Source organism: Meriones unguiculatus, chromosome X, assembly GCF_030254825.1.
Source record: "Meriones unguiculatus strain TT.TT164.6M chromosome X, Bangor_MerUng_6.1, whole genome shotgun sequence".
Lineage (NCBI taxonomy): Eukaryota > Metazoa > Chordata > Mammalia > Rodentia > Muridae > Meriones > Meriones unguiculatus.
The window spans coordinates 40848917-40866630 of NC_083369.1; the positions used below are offsets into that span (position 1 = coordinate 40848917).

Genomic DNA, 17714 nt, shown 5'->3' on the forward strand with positions numbered 1-17714 from the left:
AACATCTTGGATATCAGGGAAATGCAAATCAAAATGACACTGAGATTTCAACTCACACCCATCAGAATGCCCAAGATCAAAGACTCAAGTGACAACACATGCTGGAGAGAATGTGGAGAAAGGAGAACCCACCTCCATTGCTGGTGGGAATGTAAACTTGTATAACCACTTTGGAAAGCAATCTGGCCCTTTCTCAGACAATTAGGAATACTGCTACCTCAAGATCCAGCTATACCACTCCTAGTATACAACAAGGACATTTGCTCAACCATGTTTGTAGCAGCTTTATTCATAATAGCTAGAATTTGGAAACAACCCAGATGTCCCTCAAGCAAGGAATGGATACAGAAATTTTGGTTCATTTACACCATGGAATATTACTAAGCAATTAAAAACAAGGAAATCATGAAATTTGCAGGCAAATGGTGGGAACTAGAAAAGATCATCCTGAGTGAGGTATCCCAGAAGCAGAAAGACACACATGGTATATGCTCACTTATAAGTGGATATTAGATATATAACGTAGGATAAACACACCTTAAAATCTGTAAATGTTAAGGAAGCTAAGCTAGAAGGAGGACCCTCACTCCGAAAGACAGACAGGATGGACATCAGAAGAGGGCCAAAACAGGGAACAGGACAGGGTCTCTGAAAGCCTCTATCCAGCAGTGTATCAAAGCAGATGCTGAGACTCAACCAAACTTTGGGCAGAGCACTGGGAATCTTATGAAAGAAGGGAGAGATAGAAAGACCTGAAGGGGATAGGAGCTCCACAAGGAGAGCAAGAGAACCAAAAAATCTGGACAAAGGGGTCTTTTTTGAGATTTATACTCCAATCAAGGACCGTGCAGGGAGATAACCTAGAACCCCTGCACAGATATAGCCCACAGACTCAGTCTCTAAGTGGGTTCACTAGTAATGAGAACAGGGACTGTCTCTGACATGAACTCGGTGGTTCCTCTTTGATCACCTCCTCCTCGGGGAGGGGGGGCAGCCTTACTAGGCCACAGAGGAAGACAAGGCAGCCAGTCCTGAGGAGACCTGATAGGCTAAGGTGAGATGGAAGGGGAGGAGGTCCTCCCCTATCAGTGGACTGGGGATGGGGCATGGAAGGAGATGAGGGAAGGAGGGAAGGCATGATTGGTAGGGGACAAAGGCTACAGCTGCAATACAAAGGGAATAAAATTTAAAATTATATTAAATATGATTTCCATGAAAGACAAAGAATAAAATTAATAAAATTTTAAAAAGAAAAAGTGAATAAATTGTAATGAATAATAATAATTTTTAAAAAAGAAGAAACAATAAAACAGACAAGAATTATATACTATATATATATATATAAAGTTTATATATGTATATAAACTCTAGGATAATAAGATCAAAGAAAGTACTTAGAGAGACAAGTATATTTCTAAATTAATGACACACAAAATTACATAGTGAGAAGATCACACAAAATTAACTACTCTCTCTGTGAGTGTATTTTTGTCTTTTTGTCTGTTTCTGGCTCTGTCTCTCTTTCTCTCTGCGTGTCTCTATCTCTCTCTCTCCAAGCATAGAAACATAATATTCAAACTACTAAAAATCAAAATAATAAAAAATGCTTGAAGACATCCTGATTAAAATAGGGACTCAGCAAAGAAGATGTCAGTAAATGAACAAAACCAAAAATTGTGGTTTCTTGGAGGCCAGAAGAAAACAGTATTTCAGGGGCAAAGTAACCACTTGGTTGGTGATGAAAGATCTACTAAGTCAGGGCTTAGAAATTATTGGCAAGATAGAGCCACTGATACCATTTAGCAAACACAAAGTTTTGACTCATGTCAAAAAAGGTTTTTGGTTTTGTTTTTGTTTTATAGTAAAGGCTACTTTGAGGTTTTTGTTTGTTTTTCTTCACCATTGAAAATTGAATCCAGGATTATGTGTGCTAGGCAAGCACTATAACACTGAGCCACAATATTGTGTTGGTCCTGTCACTTTTATATTACCAGTGCCTACAATATCCAGCATGCGGAAGATCCTTAATAAATATATTAAAAGAATGAATGAAATATGCACATTTGAAAGTATTATATTATACATAAATATTATATGCAAATATACATATGGCAGCATTATTTATAAACATACTAGTAAAACTTAGAAGAAATATCTTATACTTTTTTGTATTTATGTCTTTATTGTCTGTATCTCAACCAAGTTCTAATTTCTTTGTTCCTCATAAAATAGTTTCCAATTACCAAAGCCACATATCAAAGTCACTTGATATATTTACTGTCATATTTACAAAATATGAGGTATTAGGCAAAAGAGCAATGAAGCAATGAAACAATCACAGCTGTTAGTGATATGATAAAATAAATAACTAACCAGGATTTTCCATCGACATAAAGACAGTTTCTCCTGAGAATGGAAACAGGATAAGCGTATCTTCATAGACCATTTTGTGCTTGAAAGTATATCCAGAGAAGAAGACAGATAAGAAGTCTGTCTGTGCTCCAACACTGAGAATGTACCAGTAGGCCACCTCATGCAAACAAACTGTAAACTGCAAGCTATCAAAAACATAGCCATTGATACCTATAAAAGCAATAGGGAAAAAAAAAATAAGGACTGTTTAGCTGTGTCTTAGATTATTATTTTGGATTATGATTGTTAGGATACAATTAGAAATTATCATATATTGTGCCCATTACCTTATCTCAGAGAAGAGTTAGCAATCGGGTAGACTGATAATCACCCAAATCCAATCACAAAGTAAAGACAGAGTTATAGAGTAACTTATATAGGTAAACCCAAATCAAATGATCAATATTAGCATCCTATAATGCCCCAGACTCAAAGAAACAAAAGACTAAATACTTGTAGCTAGATCTCTGTACCATATGGAGAAAATATAGTTGCAGATACGACTAGAATATAGACTCCATTACCAAACTGTATTTTAGCATTGTGAAGTGTCGAGAATTTCATGACACTGGTTATCTAAAACACATATTATTTATTTAAAGGAAATACATGATTAGCTATTAAAAACAAAGGGGCATGATGTCTCCAACCTATTCCCAAGTGGAAAATAGTAAGAGTAGAGAGCCAACTTCAGAGAATTGTCTTCTGACTTCTACAAACTTACTGTGGAATTATTACGCCAGCATACATTCATTTTCCCTGTCTCTTTGTGTGTCTTTGTCTTTTTCTCTTTCATTTCTCTCATACACACAAAATAAAAAAAATTTAAAGTATCACTTTTTAGAGGACATCTGTGGTAGGCTCCCATCCTGTTCCCTCTCTTCTAACACTTCCCTGTGTCTACCCTGTTTTCCCTTCTGAATGAGAATAAAGGATCTTCCCTAGGGTCCTTCTTGTTTAGCTTCTTTAGGTCTGTAGATTTTAGTATGTTTATCCTACATTATATTTTTAATTTCTACTTATAAGTGAGTATATACCATGTGTGACTTTCTGCTTCTGGGATACCTCACTCAGGATGATCTTTTCTAGTTCCAGCCATTTGCCTGCAAATTTCATGATGTCCTTGTTTTTAATAGCTGAGTAAAAGTACCACAATTTTTGTATCCACCCTTAGGTTGAAGGACATCTAGGTTGTTTCTACCAAGCAGGGAAACGAAGCAGCTACAAAGACTCACAGCCAAACTTTGGATGGAGCACAGGGAGTCTTATGGAAGAAGGAGGATATATATATAGAAGGGCCCAGAGGGGACAGGAACTCCACAAGAAGATAAAAAAAAAAAATAAAAAAAAAAAAAAAAACACCTAGGCCTAGGGGGGACTGCAGCGGCTGATGCATCAACCAAAGACCATGCATAGAGAGGACCTAGACCTCCTGTTTCAGATGTATCTCATAGACAGCTCAGTCTCCATATGGGTTCTCGAGTAAGGGGAGAAGAGACAGTCTCTGTCACGAACTCTGTTGCCTGCTCCTTGATCACTTCTCCCTGGTGGAGCAACCTTGCCAGTCCACAGAGAAAGAGTCCTGATGGGACCTGATAGGCTAGGGTCAGATAGTAGGGGAGGAGGACATCTTCTATCAGTAGACTAGGGGACAGGGATAAGGGAGAAGAAGGAGGCAGGATGGGACCTGGAGGAGATGCTGATGAGGGAGGGGGCTACAACCGGGTTACAAAGTGAATAAATCGTGAAAAAGAAATAATGATATTTTTAAAGAAAAAAAAACACTAAAAATATTTTTAGTTTTGATCATGTGCGTGCACATTTATTTTTAAATATGTGCCTGGAGGAGTGCAATGTGTACATGAGTGCAGCTGTCCGAAGATGTCAGATCCCTTGAAGCTGGAATTACACGCATTTGGGAGCTGCCTAACCTGGGTGCTGGGATTTAGACTTTAGAGTCCTCTAAAAGGGCAGTATACCATCTTAACTACTGAGCAACTGTTCTTGTTAGGTTTAATTGTCAACCTAAGAGAGTCTATAGGCATACAAGAGGAGAAGCTTTAATTGAGGAACTGCCTAGATCAGATTGGTTTGTGGGTGTGATAGCTATTCTTGGTTTTCAACTTGACTACATCTGGAATTAACTTAAACCCAAGTGCCTGGGTTTACCTCTGAGGAATTTTTTTCTTAATTAAATTATTTGAAATGGGAAGACCCACTCTATTTATTTATTTATTTATTTTTAATTTAATTTTTTTCTTATTGGTTACATTTTATTAACTCTGTATCCCAGCAGTATCCCGCTCCTTTATTCCCTCCCAATCCCACCCTCCCTTCCTCATCTCCTCCCTGCCCCTTTCCAAGTCCACTGATTGGGGAGGACCTCCTTCCCTTTCATCTGATCCTGTTTTATCAGGTATCTTCAGGACTGGCTGCAAAGTCCTCCTCTGTGGCCTAGCAGGACTGCTTCCCCCTTGGGGGTGGGAAGGTCAAAGAGCCTGCCATTGAGTTCCTGTCAGAAATAGTCCCTGTTCCCCTTACTATGGGAAACTAATTGGTTACTGAGCTACCACGGGCTACATCTGTCCATACATGGTCCTTGGTGGAGTGTCAGTCTCAGAAAAGACCCCTGTGCCCAGATATATTTGGTCCTTGTGGAGCTCCTATCCTTTCCACGTCATACTAACTCCCCTTCTGCCGAAGGTTTGGTTATGAGTCTTAGTATCTGCTTTGAAACACTGCTAGGTAGAGTCTTTCAGATGCCTTCTTCGGTAGTCTCCTGTCATATGTCCAATGCACATCCCATTTGTCTTTCTACCACTTCTACTTATTTATTTATTTATTTATTTATTTCCATTAATTAATTTAGTTATTCACTTTAAATCTTGATCTCAGCCCTCTTCCCTCCTCTCCTACCAGTCCAATCTTCATACGCTTTCCCCCATTCTCTCCTCCCTTTCCCTCAGAAAAGGGGAAGCTCTCCCAAGGGTACCAACCTGCCCTGGTACATCAAGTCACAGCAGGACTAAAGCTCATTCTCTTCTACTAAAGCCAGACAAAGCAGCCCAGCTAGGGGAAGGAGATCCAAAAGCAGGCAACAGAGTCAGAGGCAGTCACTACTCCCATTGGTAAGGGACCCACATGAAGACCAAGTGAATATCTGCTATATGTGTGTAGGGGGTCTAGAAACAGCCCATGCATCCTCTTTGGTTGGTGATTCAGTCTCTGTGAGTCCCATGGGCCCAGGTTAGTTGATTCTGTAGGTCGTCTTATAGTGTCCTTGGTCCCTCTGGCTCACTCAGTCCTTACCCCCTACTTTTCCACAAGACTCCCTGAGTTGCACCTATTGTTTGGCTGTGAGTCTCAGCATCTGTTTTGATCTGCTGCTGGGCAGAGCCTCTCAGAGGGCAGGTATTCTAGGCTCCTGTTTGCAAGTATAACAGAGTATCATTAATAGTGTCAAGGGTTGGCTCTCTCCCATGGGGTGGGTCTCAAGTTGAGCCAGGCCTTGGCTGGACATAACTTCAATCTCTGCTCCATCTTTCCAGGAAAAATTTGGGTCAAAGGTTTTGTGGGTAGGTTAGTGTCTCCTTCCCTTCCCTGGGAGTCCTGCCTGGCTACAGGAGGTGGCTACTTCAGGCTCCCTATCTCCTGCTGCTGGGAGTCTCAGCCAGGGTTTGCATCAAGCCCCATAAACTCCCGGAGCTCTCCTTGTCCCAGAGATGGCCCCTCACCAATTTTCATTCTCTTTCCCAGCCATCTCCCCCTACTGCTCTCCTCATATATGATACCCATCCCTGTTCCTCTCCCCACTCTGTCTCCCATCCAGTTCCTTCAAGCCATCTACTTCCTTAGTCTATTTTATTTCCCCTTCTGAGTGAGATTCAAGGCTCCTCTCTTGAGCCCTCCTTATTCTGTAGTTTCTTTGGGATTGTGGTTGTAGCATGGTTATCCTGTACTTTATGGCTAATATCCACTTATAAGTGAGTACATACCATGCATGTCTTGCTGGGTCTGGGTTACCTCACTCAGGATGATCTTTTCCAGTTCCATCCATTTGCCTGAAAATTTCATGATATCCTTGTTTTCAATAGCTGAATAGTATTCTGTTGTGTAAACATACCACATTTTCTTTATCCATTCTTTGGTTGAGGGTCATCTGGGTTGTTTCCAGTTTCTGGCTATTATCAATAAAGCTGCTATGAACATAATTGAGCAAGTGTCCTTGTGGTATGGTGGAGCATCTTTTAGGTATATGACCAGGAGTGGTCTTGAGGTAGAACCATTCCCAAATTTCTGAAAACCCTCCAGAGTGATTTCCAAAGTGGTTGTACAAGTTTGTACTCCCACCAGCAATGGAAGAATCTTCTCATTGCTCCACATCCTCATCAGCATGAGCTGTCACTTGTGTTTTTTGTCTTAGCTATTCTGTCTGGTGTAAGTTGGAATCTTAAGGTCATTTTGATTTGCATTTCCCTGATGACTAAGGATATTGAGCATTTCTTTAAGTGTTTCTCTGCCATTCGATATTCCTCTGTTGAGAAGTTTCTGTTTAGCTCTGCACTTGTTTCAATTCTGTTATTTGGTCTGCTGATGTTTAATTGCTTGAGGTCTTTATATATTTTGGATATTAGCCCTCTGTCAGATGTAGGGTTGGTAAAGAATTTTCCCATTCTGTAGGCTGCCATCCTATTGACAGTGTCCTTTGCCTTGCAGAAGCTTTTCAGTTTCATGAAGTCTGATTTATTAATCATTGATCTTAGTGACTCAGCTGTTGGTGTTCTGTTTAGGAAGTTGTCTCCTGTACCAATGCATTCATGGCTGTTATCCACTTTCTCTTCCATCAGATTAAGTGTGTCTGTTTTATGTTGAGGTCTTTGATCTACTTGGACTTGAGGTGTTTGTTTGTTTTAGTTTTTGGTTTTTCGAGATAGAGTTTCTCTCTGTAGCCTTGGCTGTCTTAGCTTCATTTTATAGACCAGGCTGGCATTGAACCCACAAAGAAAGAGTCACTGCCTCTGTCTCCCAAGTGCTGGGATTACAGGCGTTCACCACTACACCCTTCTTGGACTTGAGTTTAGTGCAGTCCCACTTTTAATACAGATTTTCTGAGGTGGAAACATAAACCTTTAATCTAGATCTTTTGAAATGGAAAGATCTACCTTTAATCTGGGTCATACCTTCTGCTGGCAGCCTATATAAGGTACATGGAAAAAGGAAGCTCTCTCTCTTTGCCTCCTTGGCAAGTCCATTGCATCACTGACACTTGAGCCTGCCTCTTTGGGATTCTGGTATATACTGAAGACTAGCTGAGACACCTAGCCTCATGGACTAAAAATTACTGGATTCTTGGACCTTGCCTTGATAGACAGGTTCATAGCCTGTGAGCCATTCTAATAAATTTCCTTTACACACACACACACACACACACACACACACACACACACACAAAGTTATATTCCTTTAAAGAACCTTGAATAATAGAGTGAACATGTCTATGAGGGATTATTTTGATTATTAATTGATATAGGAGGGACCATTCCACTATAGGCTACATGATTCCTCAGGCAGATGGTTCTAGGATATATAATAAGTAGGTAAGCATGAGCCAGTGAGGAAGCCAGCAATGTTCCTCCATGACTTCTGTCTCTAGATTTCTTCCTTGACTTCCCTCAGTGGTGGACTGTGGCTTGGAAGTATAACCCAAATAAACCCTTTCCTCTCCAAGTTGTTTAAGTTGGAGTGTTTTACCACAGCCACAGAATGAAACTAGAACAGCCATCTCTCCAGCTCACTTAAAGATACTATTAATGTAGGCAAATATATCAAACAAAATACAGAGTTCAGAAACTGATATAGATAGATGTAAATTAAATTAAATAAATATATATATAAATAAATGTATATAAAGGGCAGCTGGTTCAGTTCAGCTATTCTGGCTCAAACTGCTCTCCCAGGTGACTTATTCAATCTGCCATTTCTCCCTGCCTCTGAATTGCTCTGCTTGGCAGTGCAGAGAGAGAAGAGGCAGTTTTACTGGGACACTAATAGACAGATAGGTTGCAGAGAAAGAACACAAGTGAAGATCAAATAAGACAAAAAATGAGAAGGAGGCAGAAGATTAGAGCAGATTGCTTGAGTTAGTTTGAGGCCAAGCAGAGCAATTCAGAAAGAACAAGAAAGGTGTGTGCTTATTCAGCTGTAAGTCTCAGAGGCCGAAAACATTCTAGGCCTAAGTTAGATTGTACGGAGGCTGGAAGCTTCCAGGACCAGCCCTAGGTTAACACTAATCTTCCAAGACAACAACTGAGCCAAATGAATGAAAGTTCCTTTTATAGGCAGCATCTCAGAAAGGTAGGTAAAATAATGAACTAGTTGGTAAATTATTATGGTAAATATAACTGTTCATTTGGAAAAAAAAATATTCCACATCATTTCACATCACTAACAAAAATAACTTTCATATGGATTAATACATGTTCTTTGTGAACTATGTATAACTAGAGGCAGGCAGATGTTACTGCATTAGTCTGCTAGGGATGTCATAACAAAATATTACAGAGTAGGAGACTGAAACCACACAAACATATTTCTTCATATCTCCCAAGGCTAGAAGTATCATATAAGAGTGTTGGCAATGTTGGCTCTTTGCGAGAACTACTGACTTAAAAATGGTTCTCCTTGCTGACAAGATCTTCCCTCCAGTGTTTCTATATCTAAATAGCTTCTTCTCATAAGAATATTAATCAAATTGCATCAGTCTACTACATTATGAATTGGGAAGGGATATGATTCAGCCCATAGCAGATATATATACCCTGAAGCTGATACAGACTCAATACATGCCTATGTTCAGCCTTAGTTACTGACAAGTACTTTTCCAATGTAGTTATACAAATGTCCATCTTAAGCATCAATATATGAGAATTCTTGTTGCTCTGCTACATTTTCACATCTTTACTGGGTATGGTCTGCCTTTTATTTTTCGGTACTGAAGATTGATGTCAGGCTCTCATATATATTAAACACAAGTTGTATCACTGCTCTCCATTTCTAGCCTTAGAAGATTGTTAAATTTTAGACTTTTTAGTATATGTAGAATTATGTCACTAGTGTTCCTTTTTAGTGTGATACTATGAACTCTATTTGTTAAATTCTTTTCTTTTTCTTTTTAAGATATAGTCAAGGGGGCTGGAGATATGGCTCAGTGGTTAAGAGCACTGGCTGTTCTTCCAGAGGTCCTGAGTTCAATTCCCAGCACCACATGGCAGTTCACTACTGTCTATAGCTATACTCCATGGGATCCCATCCATACCTTCTTCTAGTGTGCAAAGCAAGTGTACATGCAGATAAAACATCTATATACTAAGTAAATAAATCTTTAAAAAAGATACAATCAAGACTAGAATCAACTTTATCATTCTACTGTGTCAGCTTTCCAAATGCTGGGATGAGAGGTGACTTCACCAAACCCAGCCTAAAATGCATATTAATTATCTCAACTCACTGTAATATAAGCTCCATTAAAGTTACTAGACTTGGTAGTGGGAGAGATGGCAGAGAGGTTAAATAACACTGGCTGTTCTCCCAAAGGTCTTGAGTTCAATTTCCAACAACCATATGGGGGCTCACAGCCATCAATAGTGAGATCTGATGCCCTCTTCTGTGTAGTGTATAAATAATAAATAAATAAATATTTTTAAAGTTACTAGACTTACTTATTCTTCCCAATCTTTAATTTTTAATTGAAGATATATATTTATAGTATATAATATGATGTTTTGACATAGAATGGCTAAATCAAGTTGTTTAACATGCATTATTATACACACTCATATGTACATACTTTTGTATGAAGAAAGAACACCTGAAATACATAATTTATTTTCAGTTTGCAAGTGTATCTATTAACTGTAGTAATCATAATATACACTCTCTTGTACTCATTCTTTCTAATTGAAATTTTCTGTCTTTTGATCAACTTTTCACTTCACCACCCAGAATTTGGTAACCACTCTCTATTTTTATGGGTTGTGATGACTCTTCTTGGTTGTCAACTTAACTACATTTGGAACTAAAACCCCAAAATGGAGGGCATACCGTTGAGGAATTTTTGATAAATTTGAAGCAGGAAGATCCACTTTTTTTTTTTTTTTTTTTTTTACTTTTTGAGATTGTAAAATTCTTTTCTTTTTAATTTTTCATCAATTACACTTTATTCATTCTGCATCCCCCCCATAAGCCCCTCCCTCCTCCCCTCCCAATCCCACCCTCCCTCCTCCCTCTGTATGCATGCCACTCCCCAAGTCCATTGATAGGGGAGGTTCTCCTCTCCTTTCTGATCTTAGTCTACCAGTTCACATCAAAAGTGGCTGCATTGTCCTCTACTATGGCCTGGTAAGGCTGCTCCCCGCCAGGGAGAGGTGATCAAAGAGCAGGCCAATCAGATTATGTCAGAGGCAGTCCCTCTTCACATTACTATGTAACCCAATTGGACTCTGAACTGCCCTGGGCTACGAAGATCCACTTCTAATCTGGGTCTTTGAGTTAGGAAGACACACCTTTAATCCAGATCTTTTGAGATAGGAAAAGACACACTTTCAGATCTTGAAACTGGAAGACACACCTTTAATCTGGGCCGCACCTTTTGCTGCAAAACTATATAAGTACATGGAAGAGGGAAGCTTTTCCCTTGCCTTGCTAACACATCCATTCCTTCAGTGGTATTAAAGCCTACTTCTCCAGGATTCCAGTGTCTACTGAAGATCATCTGAAACATCCAACCTTGTGGACTGAGCAACTGCTAGATTCTTAGACTTTGCATTGACAGCCAGCCATTGTTGGATTAACTGGACTGCAGCCTGTAAACCATTCTGATAAATCTACTTTCTGTATCTATATCTCTATTGATGTTGATATCTATATCAATACATATAGATCGACTCTATAAGTTCTGTTACTCTAGAGAACTCTGACTAAAACATTTCCCTCCTTTTTTAGATTTTTTTGTAACCATTTCTCTCTTGCTTTAAACACTGTGTCCATTGAAATAATGTACTTTCACTGCCCAGATAGGTGATTGTCCTAATATTTGAAACAAGCTGTAGTAGGAGATGGAAGATTGATGGATAGAAAAATAAAATCATAGATATCTAGTTTATACTACTCTAAGAAAATAATAAAATGCTTAATAAAATAATTCTGTCAGGTGGGAAAAAATCAACAACAAAATCATGACCTTGGAGGAAAGGAGGGAGAAAAAAATTATGTGCCATCAGAATTAAATACTACAAGTCAGACTCTTGACAAAACAAGCCGTGTCTTTGAGTATGAAGAAATGTAAATGCAATTGAAGGGACTATAAATATCAAAAGTTTTAGAAGAATGGAGAGTAAACTACTAAGGCTCTAGATTATAAGAGGCAACTATTACCAGAAATTCAAATTAAATGTAAGGCTCAGCTGGACTTGAAGCTGAGGACTAATACTACAAGATAAAAGGCACAGAATTCTGATAGAAGTTACACCCTGGAAGGTGAGTGTAACCTACAACATAACTTTCTATGCTTCTGTTCTTAAGCAGCTTTTCCATGATTTCCTATGATTTGAATTTTAGCTACATTATATGAAACATACAGGCTGGCATGTATTTATCCTATCCCAACAAGAATCAGGACTTCAAAATAACATATTTAAAATTTAAAAAAGAACTTTAGTGTTATTTACTAGTACTGCATGGCAGTCCCCTTTTACCCATACCCACTAGTAATAATGGTCTTGTAATTTTGCCAGGTTGATAGGTATGCTGTATCCGTATCTGTATCACTGATAAAGTCCTTTTCTAGTAGGATAGTAAGATTAAATTTTTATTATGTTTCTCCTATTCAAATCTATATTTTTATATATACAACACTGTAATGGAAGTTTTGGTTTCTTTAAAAACTCAGTTATGTTATGTAAATATGTTTTTGTTTTAATCCCAAGTGTGGGATTTTAGTTTGGGCTTTAGTTTGTCCACAGCTGATAATTGCCTCCTGTGGGGCATTGTCTTTGCCAGCTGGTAACAGCCTGCCTTACTCAGCATGGAGAGGGGCGGAGTCTAGGGCTCTGAGGGATATAAATAGGAGATCCTGGAGACAAAAAAGGTGGCCCTGTGGTGAGTAGCAGTTTGGAGAGATCAGAGACAGATGGTGTGGTGGCTTGGAGACAGGTGGAAAGAAACATTTCAATACTGCAGCTTGGAGGACACTGCTTGCTCCTTTTGAAACTGTTGACGGAGAATTGGTATTGCACTTAAAAAAAAATCCACTGACCCTAAACAGCTGGGAAAAGTAAAGGGGTTTGCACCCTCTGTCCCTACTAACCTCTCTTGTACCTAGGTTTTGGGGGTTGGGAGGGAAAGGCTATAATGAAACCCAAATAAAATAGTTTAAAAACGAGTGCAACACAACACACATATTTTATATACTGAATCATGTTACCCTCAATTTTCATGTTGACACTTGAAATTCTAATACTTTTAAGTGTGGCTGTACTTAGAGATGGATCTTTAAAAAGAAAATTAGTTAAAATAAAGTTATTAGTGCAGATCCTAATTTCTTTATAAGAGATGATTACAATACAGAAAGACAGGTACATAAGGAAGACCATACAAGGGTGAAACTAAGTCTTCTGACACTTTCATCTGAGATTTCTACCTTCTAACACCGTGAAGAGGTAAATCTAACATCTTAAAAAGGTGAATACCATGTATGTAGAATATTATTATATTCTTATTATATAATATTCTTATTATATAATAATAAGAAAGTATTTTGAAATGAGTTATCTTGGTATGGAATGATTGGCGAAAAGGAGTAATATAGGCAATAAAATACAAATTAAAAGGACAGGGTAACCAAGTAAACACCAAAAGAAAAAGTGGTTAGTGGAATGTTAGAAATATGCATTAGATAGTCATAGTTACACATTTATTTATAGTCTATACATAAAAGATATTATGTAGACATAATTTGGAGGTATCAATTTCTCTTTCCCAAATGTGCACTGAATACAAATGACTCTTCACTCACTGTACATGATGTTGGCGGCCTGGAATCCAGGGTCCTGAGGCTGTGTGTCAGTTGCATTGGGGAGGAAGCGTTGCATGTTCTCTGTGATGTACCAGCTTTTGTTCTCATCAAACAGACAAAACAGGATGACATTTCTCTTGTCTGACATCATCTGTTAACCACATATATTAAAAGGGAGATGGAAATGCCACTCCTACTGTAGACAGCCCAAGAAAGAAGATGGCATATACTATTCTTTTGGCTCAATTCATTTTCTCTGAACAGTGATGATTATATGTTTAATATTAATGCAACCCCAAGGCAAGAAGGTAACTGGTTCTAGTAAATTTCATTCCTCCTTGACCCAAGATCATATATTGGTACCATTTATAACAGTATTTTCATTTTCCCCATGCTTAAAATATAGAAATATAGATCTTTAAAGATCATCCCAATCAAATATCATTCGTAAGTTCTTATCTTGTAAATATCTTTACATGAGGCTACCAGCTTATAGTAAATTAAAAATATAAAAAGGAAATCATATATTACAGGATGAATACTAAGTAATACCTTAAAGATTTTGTTTAAAAAGATCTAGTATTTTAGTATAGCTTTTTGTATAGTGAACCAAATTCATGAATTAGCCACATGCTAATTTGAGTATAAGATTTAATATCTAAAATTCATATGTGTAAATTTAACTTTGTATGGCTCATAGTTGCAAAAGTCAAAATGCTGAAGAAGAAACTGGAGAACATATATTTCAGTCAGAATACACATTGGTTTTTGGAAGCAAAAGCTAGTGCAAAATATAATTAGGGAAAATTCTCAGGACATATATTTTGTCATATCCAAATATTAGTTCAAAGTGTCACTACTCTGGATTTGTATACCATGTGACATGCCTGCACTCAAGTACATGTGCTATTATCATTAAAATCTATGAAATGCCTTCTAACTAATAGGAATTTATGTATCCTAAATAGCCAAAATGAATGCATAGCCATCAAAATATAGCAGTGATTCTTCTGGAGTCAATAAATGAGAATTTTGTAAAGAACTAAGTTTTTCTTACTCAGATAATTTTCTAAAGTAGCAAAAATTATCTAAATACTAACCACAATCTGAAATAATTCTATATTTTTCTCCATTTTGCTCAACAAATATTGACTCCTTACTGTTGTAGAAGCTAGATACATATTAATTTTATTTTCTGTCAGGGTTTTGCTCATAGGTCAGGCTGGGCTAGAATTTCTTATGTATTCCAGAGAAAATACATAGAGAAACAGGCTGTAGTCATAAGCGTGTATGTTTAAAAATTGTGGAGGCTGGGAATGTGTCTTAGTTGGTAGAGTGTTTGCCTTGCATTCACAAAGCCATGGACCTCATCTCCAGTACTGCGTAAACTGTGCATGGTGGCATCATAGGTGTATGATTCCAGTATTTGGAAGGCATAGGCAGGAGGACCAGAAGTCAAAGATCATCTTTAGCTTAAGGTGTTTGAGGCCAGCCTGGAATACCTGAAATCCTGTCTCAAAAATATTTGGTCATCTAAATGTAAGTGGCAATTAGACAGGTAAAAATGGGTGGGATCCTCTGGGGAAAGCAAAATCCCAGATTGGGACTGAGTATTATAGAAAGAATCTAAGATTCTGGTTTTCTGTTTACCCAGAAGACAATTCTCTTAGAAAACTCAAATTTAATGAAAGCTAAGCAGAACTCAGCTTAATCACTTTTACTTGGTTATATTTTCTATAGGTTATAGAGATACCTATACCAAGAGAGTATAGGAAATATCTTGAAGTTCACAGGCATTTTATCCCACTTTTAGTTTCAAACTTAGTACTTGGGAAGAGAAGACCTCACCTGGTTTCCCCTTTGATCTACAGATTCTTTGTAGCAGATAAGAAGAGGGCCAATGAGTCCTGAAGCTAGATCCCTCTCAGGATTAATGAAACTTGAATAATAGCGGGTCAGGCACCGTGGGTCTGATTTAGTTGGTCCATCTTCTTCAGTAACTGTCCATTTATACTTGAATATTTCTCCTGGATGAATTGGCAAATCTTTCACATGTTTTACACCTACCCACATCCAAACCAGAAAAACATTATTAGAGTATAATGACTACGTATTTAGTAATGTTGAATTAAGTCTGGCCTAAACCTGCTTCTATTCACATTTTTTTAATTTTTAATTTTTTAATTTTTTACATTAATCACAGGTTATTTACCTTGTATCCCAGCTGTAGCTCCCCCCTTCATTCCTTCCCAATCCCACCTTCCCTCCCTCATCTCCTCCCTGCCCCTTTCCAAGTCCACTGATAAGGGAGGTCCTCCTCCCCTTCCATCTGACCCTAGCTTATCAGGTCTCTTCAGGACTGGCTGCAATGTCCTTTTCTGTGGCCTAGCAAGGCTGCTCCTCCCGTGGAGAGGGGAGGGTGTCGAAGAGCTTGCCATTGAGTTCATGTAAGAAATAGTCCCTGTTCCCCTTACTAGAAAACCCACTTGGATACTGAGCTACCATGGGTTATATCCAAGCAGGGGTTCTAGGTTATATCCATACATGGTCCTTGGTTGGAGAAACAGTCTCATGAAAGACCCCTGTGCCCTGATATATTTGGTCCTTGTTTTAAGATTGTGTTAAAGGGCTCTGTGCATAGAAACTGTAACCTAACTTTGTATATGAACAATTTTAACCTAACTTGAAAGTATACTCTTGTAACAAGTAGCTGAGTCTTAGCAAATCTTAACAGTCAAACCTCCAGCCAATGAAAGGCTGAAGCTATAAAAAATATTGAATGAGACAATTGTTGGATGCACTTAACCAGGCTATTCCTATGTCACTTTTTGTTCTCTGTCTATAAATACAGTCTGTGTGTATGTGTGTGGTGAGGTGAAGCATTCTGAATCATTTTAAGTCCAAAATTAATTCATGAATTATTACTTTTCTCAAGTAAATTCTGTAACGTTTAGTATATCTAAAGTTCTCCTTTTAACAGTAATCATGCTTTTATTTCAAGGGAACTACTAATCTATATGTTTATGTAAAATTTTTCAGTAAACAGAAAGTTAAATTGCATCTGTGGCAAACTTCAGATTCACAAAATTATTTTACACAATACAATAAAAATGGGCCCAGGAGACTTTTCTTGACATATTAGTTTGAACAATTTTACTTATTACAAATAATAGAAATAATATGAATATTTGCATATTCTTACATGAGGAATAATCTATTTTATTTTAATAATAAAATGATTAAGACTGTGGGCAAGAAAACAATCACAGCATATTACCTAATTGCATGGTAAATATATTTATAAAATGACCTTGCATTACTAAAATGATACACATGCTATTTTTGCACTTATTATTTTTAGAATAAATGTTTACACAAAGCAAAGAATTACGTGAAATTATTGTAAAATTATGCTGGAGTTGTACCTCAAGTGTATCTACATCAAGAAAGACCTATAAACTGAGATACTGCTTACCTTTTGGCAATTTCCTTGCATGTAGAGGACTGACATCAGTGATTCCATGAGGGTAAATGTTATATGGTTGGCTTGCTTGATTCTTAAATATAATCTGAAATTATAAGTCTTAAGATGACTAGGATCAAAAAGAAAACTGTGACCTGGCTCCAAAAAGTCAAAAGCTGCCTATATCTACATTATAGGAGTCTGGGCCCTTAATAAAACTCAATATATTTGCTCTTTTCATGAAAAGGAAGCTCAGGTAGCTGCTTAGGATTGTCATAGCCCTTTTCAATTTCAATTGCTTCAGCAAGTCTTGCTTGTATTTCCCCAAAAAAGTGAAATGTGGTGTCTGCTAAGGACACTACTTGTCCTCAGGCTTTCTGTATTCTTGGTACTTAATTCTTCAACACTTGAGAAGGAGACAGTGATTCCAGTTATAAGATTTATCACTTAATAAGAAGACATAACTAGAAAGACAATTTACAGCCTCAAGCAAGGGTGGCAGGTGACACTGATTACAAGAAATTTAAAAAAGAGTAAAAAAGAAAAAGCAGTAACATGAAAACAGCACTAAAGATGCCTAAAGACTACTTCTAGAACTGAGAGTGTAATTTGCATTTTAAAAGTTAATGAAGAAAAAAATACAATGAAAAAGGTTCTGGGAGGATATGTATGTACTGGTCTAAATATTGAGTAGTTAAAAGAAGTTGAGAGTGTGATTGGTCACATTAATTTTTTTACTCCATGTACTCATTACATATGAGTATATTT

General features: G+C 37.7%; 1 protein-coding gene across 1 annotated transcript in view; it reads right to left on the reverse strand.

Annotated features, from left to right (window-relative positions):
• F8 (coagulation factor VIII) overlaps positions 1-17714 on the reverse strand; it is a 146299-nt gene that overhangs the window by 89536 nt on the left and 39049 nt on the right. The window contains exons 12-15 of the mRNA XM_060375196.1: positions 16959-17052; positions 15332-15546; positions 13484-13634; positions 2374-2583 (exon numbers count right to left, since the gene is read on the reverse strand). Coding sequence (XP_060231179.1) covers positions 2374-2583; positions 13484-13634; positions 15332-15546; positions 16959-17052 — 670 coding nt within the window. The remainder of the gene's footprint in view (positions 1-2373; positions 2584-13483; positions 13635-15331; positions 15547-16958; positions 17053-17714) is intronic.